The sequence below is a fragment of the Podarcis vaucheri genome, assembly GCF_965113315.1.
Source record: "Podarcis vaucheri genome assembly, chromosome: 15".
Taxonomy (NCBI): domain Eukaryota; kingdom Metazoa; phylum Chordata; class Lepidosauria; order Squamata; family Lacertidae; genus Podarcis; species Podarcis vaucheri.
In genome coordinates this window covers 34,473,524-34,479,523 of record NC_138753.1, presented here as the reverse complement: position 1 = coordinate 34,479,523, position 6,000 = coordinate 34,473,524, and the positions used below count along the sequence as shown (strand labels likewise).

The 6,000-nt window shown below is 45.5% G+C and overlaps 1 protein-coding gene across 4 annotated transcripts in view; it reads right to left on the bottom strand.

The window, feature by feature from the left end:
- Positions 1 to 535: 535 nt before the first annotated feature.
- Positions 536 to 6,000, bottom strand: part of SLC37A2 (solute carrier family 37 member 2) — a 60,002-nt gene continuing 54,537 nt past the window's right edge. For 2 of the 4 annotated variants that reach the window (XR_014213841.1, XM_082200485.1), the window contains 2 exons: positions 3,127 to 3,173; positions 536 to 929 (listed from right to left, as the gene is read on the bottom strand). Coding sequence is in view for 2 of the 4 variants with exons in the window: in XM_082200485.1 (XP_082056611.1) it covers positions 3,152 to 3,173 (22 nt within the window). In the remaining 2 variants the exon portion in view is untranslated. The remainder of the gene's footprint in view (positions 930 to 3,126; positions 3,174 to 6,000) is intronic. The other 2 variants (XM_082200484.1, XM_082200486.1) reach the window with 1 other exon arrangement.

Genomic DNA, 6,000 nt, shown 5'->3' with positions numbered 1-6,000 from the left:
CTTTGAAGGGTTACAGAACTACATGAACTACAGAACTCCCAATGACAACAGTTAGAAGGGTATAGCTACTCCCACTGGGCCACAAACAGAGTGATACATCAACTCCTATATGGGGAAAGGTTACAAGATATGGGGCTTCCTAGTCGACATGGTAAGAGGTGTGTTAAGATGTAGAGGAAGCAGACAGAAAAGGTTTTCTGCTTCTCTCATGATACTAGAACTTGGGGACGTCCAATGAAGCTGAACATTGGAAGACCCAGGACCAAAACTTTCTGTAAGAGGCAGTGATGGCCACCAAGCAAGACGGCTTTAAGAGAGACAAATTCACGGAGGATGAAGCTACCAGAGTCTACTAGCCACATCTCCACTGTTGGAAGAGAGCTGTTGAGTTCAGGTCCTGATTGCAAGCTTCTAAGAGGCCTCTGGTTGGCCACTGAGAGAACAGGACGATGGACTAGATGGGCCCTTGTCCTGACCCAACAGGTCCTTCTGATGTTCCCTTCATTCCAGGAGGCAGAAAAAGACCACCGACAGGTCCCGTGCCATTTTTAATAATAAAAAATCGCAGTAACAAAAGGGCAGTCGATACAAAAGAGAGGCTTTGGATATGGCACGGATCTCAAATATGCCAGCTTTTCTTTTTCTCCTTTGGTTCCACGGCATCATGTTCCCCTGTTCCCTTCCGTCAGTTATTATTCTTGTTTTCTTTTCTTTTTTTAAAAAAGTGTGAAGCTTGGTGATCAGCTTGACTGGCGTTCGGCAAGAGAGTTCTCTTTTGTTTCTGGAGCACATCCCGTTGCAGCTTCATTTATTCCTCCCGCTGTGAACAAGGGGAGCGGGCAACAAAACCAACCGCCTCCGGCAAGGCTCCCCCTGTTGCCTCGATGGTTTCCTCCAGTCATGTGGGTCTCCGTCAAAATTCTTTAAAGCTGCAAGGGCAAAGAGAGGCATTAGAAATGTCATTCTGGTGGACACCCCAATGCAGGCGGGGGGATGCCTTTTCAAGGGCAGACAGATTTGAAGGGAGAGCGATAGAGACAGATTTTTCAGAAGGCTTCCAAGCTAAAGCAGTTCCTGTTGCATCCTCTGTGGCTTGGGCACAGTCCTTGGGTGAGATATATTGGACATTTGGATTTCTTTTGCAGCTGCTGGATTTATTTGGCAATCGGAGTCTGCGATTTTTGCTTCACAGTTGTACCTTGGATCCTGAACGCCTTGCGAGTCGAACGTTTCGGCTCCCAAACGCCGCAAACCTGGAAGTGAGTGTTCCGGTTTGCGAACATTCTTAGAAACCCAAACATCTGACGTGGCTTCCGATTGGCTGCAGGAGTTTCCTGCAGCCAATCGGAAGCCGTGCCTTGGTTTCCGAACGCTTTGGAAGTCGAACGGACTTCCGAGGTACCACTGTGTTTTGTTTTAATCTTATTGTTTCATTTTGGTTGTAGGCTGCATATATTTCAACCCTGGTGCCTTTGGGTGGACGAGAAATGCTTTTTGATAAATAATTTATAAAATTATCATTATAGATCACATACATCAAGCTTCTGCAAGTTGTGATCCTTACATAGCCCAAATGTCACAGAATGCATAAAAAAGGAAGTATTGGAAGACTTGGGGGGAGCATTTCAAGTAGTTAAAAAAAAATGTAACCAACCCCACTTGAAGCAGGGGGTAGGTTGGGGCACCAAAAATTGGCCCAATAGGAATTGAGCATCCTCATTGGGTACAGGATGCTAAATATCTGGTGTGCATTTGTGTAATACAGATCTGGAGGCTAGCGGTGAAATGGGAAAGGGCATGGCTGGCAGAACAGGTGCTCCGCACACTGCAACAATTTGTTGCAGCTCATAATAATAGTAGTAGCAATAATAATAATAATAATAATAATAATAATAATAATAATAATAATAATAATAATAATATGATGACCTAGACCGGTGGTTCCCAATTAGCTAATTACTGAGGACCCCCTATTTTTCAAAAGCCAAACCACAGACCCCCTACTTTTGACAATTTTGATTACTCTGCGGCAGTTACCTCTACAAAGTAATTTTCCCGAACAAAATGTGGGGTAGCCCCAAATAAGCAAAGGATTTTAGGTATACTAAAAACAGACCATAAAATTTGTGATATTGGCCTGCAAAAAAAATTGACAAAAATTTAGTTGGGGGGAGGCAAGGGACGGGACTGCAGACCCCCTGGGTGTGTTCCATGGACGTCCAGGGGTTCCTGGACCCCTAATTGGGAGCCACTGACCTAGACAGAAAGTTACCCTGAAGGACAGGCATCTATTGTGCATTTATGCCATTTGATGCCATATACCAGTCTGTATTTCCCATATACCAGTCTGTATTTAATCAGGATTTACATTTTCCATGCTAAGTTTTTTTTAAATAAAAAAAATAAGAAACACCTGTTGCCAGTGTCCTGTGTGCGAGATCTGAATTTGCATTCTGGAAGCACCCTCTGGATGAAAACTGGATTTAAATGCCCATCCACCAAGTTCATCTTGCAATATGAACCTATTTCCATTCTTTCTGACCAAAGCTGGATGTCACCCAGCCGCAGATGGCTGCTCACAGTCGTATTGCTACTGGAGGGGCGAGAATGGCAGCTAGGTGCAAACACATCAGCAGATAATCTTCAGTGGCGCATTTGCACTGCAATGACTTTGCTGCTGGTAAACATAAGCGCTGCAACCGACTGGAGGTCAAAGAAGGAGTGTTGCCCCGCCAGGTTGCCCATTCCTGATGTCCCCAACTGCGCCCCTCGCTCTAAGCCCATTCCTTCGTTTCAGGTTTAGAATTCAAGAGGAAGCAGGAAAAAAATCAGTCAAGAAGTTGGGAACAGAGGATCTTCAGAGGTGACCACAGAAATGCAGACTCACAAGAAAGAAGTGTGAAAACCCGTGGAAACTCAGTGGATTGCTTAGGGCTCTCTTGGCTCCTTCTAAGTTCCCGTGAACACCAGTTCCACCACCAGAGTACAACAGCCTTGCTTATGCCAACAGAGGTGGCAGAAGGCCAAGGAAGGAGTGATGAAACCTTTGACCACGAGGTCCCATCGACAGCAGAAAGCAGGAGATGACCTACTAAGTAACACCAGGGGCTTGAGATGTAGACTTACCATGACTTATGGCCCCAGAACATGCCTACTCAAGAGTGATGTCTGACCTGTGAACACAATCGATATATAGTGGTACCAGGGTTCTTGGGAGAGTAGGTGGGAGAGGAAGAGCATGTTTCATTGCGCAACATGGCTTCATACTTTAAAACAGTGGTCATCAGGGCCTAGCTAGATGTTCCAAGGGATATTTAGCATCTCCCCTGGGGATCTCCCCAGCCATGTGGCACATGAGCTTACCAACTGAAGCACTGATCTGGGTGCCCCTGCCTCTGTTAGTCGCATGGCCACCAGAAATAAGGCCTTTGTTGTAGTGGCTCCTGGTTATGGAATACCTTTAAGCCAGAAAGTGGGCCTTTGCTGTGGTGGCACCCCTAATTACGGAGCACTCTCCCCAGATGCTTTCACCTGGTGCTTAGAGTGGTACCTCTGGTTACGAACTTAATTCGTTCCAGAGGTCCGTTCTTAGCCTGAAACTGTTCTTAACCTGAGGTACCACTTTAGCTAGTGGGGCGTCCCACTGCCGCCATGCTACCGGCGCACAATTTCTGTTCTCATCCTGAGGTAAAGTTCTTAACCCGAGGTACTACTTCCAGGTTAGCGGAGTCTGTAACCCACAGTGTTTGTAACCCGAGGTGTTTGTAACCCAAGGTACCACTGTATTGCTCTATCTTTACCAAGCATTTTCCTATAATATGGGAATTGCTTTCTTTTTAATGGTTGCCTAATTGTGCTCCTTTTGTTTTCTTTTGCTCATAAGATATGCTTTTTGTTTGTTTTTGTTTGTTTCAAAATCTATTTTTTATATTTTATCCTGGTTTGGATTTAACATTCAAACACAAGTCCCCTTCAAATGTTGGAACTGAAGGGTAGGAATTGTTTGGAAATGTTTTGGCATCAGGCTGGTCGCTCCCTAGAGGGGGAGTCCAATGTTAGTCCTACTCAGAGTAAACTTACCAAAACGAAGAGACGTGGCTCAGGATACTTATGGCCATATTCACACCATATATTTAAAGCAGTATCATGCCACTTTTTAACAGAGCTGGCTTTCTCCAGAGAACCCTGGGAACTGATGCTTCTTAAGGGGGCTGATGGAGAGCCTTCTTCCGCTGCCAGAACGATAATTCCCAGAGCTCTTTAATAATCCATCCCTCTTCACAAGGAACTTTGGGAATTGTGGCTCCATGAGGAGAATGATACTAATACTAATACTAATACTAATACTACTAATAATTTATTATTTATACCCCCGCCCATCGGGCTGGGTTTCCCCAGCCACTCTGGGCGGCTTCCAGCAAACTATTAAAATACAATAATTCATCAAACATTGAAAACTTCCCTAAACACGGCTGCCTTCAGATGTCTTCTAAAAGTCAGATAGTTCTTTATTTCCTTGACATCTGATGGGAGGGTGTTCCACAGGGAGGGCGCCATAAACAAGAAGGCCCTCTGCCTGGCTCCCTGTAACCTCACTTCTCGCAGGGAGGGAACCGCCAAAGGTCCTCGGAGCTGGACCTCAGTGTCCGGGCAGAACGTTGGAGGTGGAGACGCTCCTTCAGGTATACTGGGCCGAGGCCGTTTAGGGCTTTAAAGGTCAGCACCAACACTTTGAATTGTGCCCGGGGTCTCCTAACCCCACTCAACACCGCTGACAAACTACAGCTCACATAATTCATTTAAAGTGGTTTCACAGTGTTTTAAATGTATGCTGTGAATGTGGCCTATGTCTCCCACAATGGCTGTCTGTGCCTCATTCTGGGGAGCTCATCTTTGAGAACCACTGCTTTAAAATATGGCCGTTCTGCTTTCTCAATCACGCACACCCCCAAATCAAAATTCTCAGTGATTTGTTAACAAGGTACAACTGGTTACGGGAGTATTGACAAATTGTGAAGACCAAGGCAATTATGTGGCTGCGCCGATGATTTCCTGGGCATGATAGCCAAGATATGATTCTCCCCCCCCAACTTGAAATTCATTTCGATTATAGCATTCAGGGGCATTAGTCAAGGAGTCCAGAGGGGGCATCTGTGGGTCCCATGGCACGACAATGTCTTGCAGAAACAGGAACCAAATGTTTCAGTTCGATATTGGCTAGGGCTCTGCATTCTTAAATCTGAATATTCGTTTTAAAAATAGCACATATGGAAATGGCCAAATTATTGGAGGGAAATGCTCATCTCACCAACAATAAAATCATAAGAACATAAGTTGAGCCCTGTTGGATCTTCTCACAGTGGCTGACCAGATCCCTATGGGAAACCTATAAGTAGGACCTGAGTGTAACAACACTCTCCCATCTGGAAGTTTTCCAGAAAATGGTCTTCAGAAGCACACTGCCTCTGACCATGAAGGCAAAGCGTAGCCATCATGGCTGATATCTCCATGTTATTTCAGTGCTGTTTGGGACTCTGTTAGAACACTGTCCCTTTCTTGGCCATAAGCAAACTAAGATGATCCATGTTGGATCACAGCAAAATTCTATCTAGCTTAGCATCCTGCTTCCAACCAGATATTTCTGGGGAACCTACAAGCAGGGCATGAGGGCTGTGGCATTCCGCTACTGTTAGGTTCCGCAGCAACTGGTACAGTCAAACCTCGGTTGTCGAACGTCATCCGTTCTGGAAGCCCATTTGGCTTCCAAAATGTTTGACAACTGAGGCGCAGCTTCCAATTGGTTGCAGGAGCTTCCTGCCCTCAAGTGGAAGCCGCATTGGACATTCAGGTTCCGAAAAACGTTCAAAAACCGGAGCATTTACTTCTGGGTTTTTGGTATTTGGGAGCCGAAACATTCCAAAACAGAGGCGTTCAGGATTTGAGGTTTGACTGTATTCAGATGCATGCAGTCTCCAATGATGAAGGCAGCCTATGGCCACC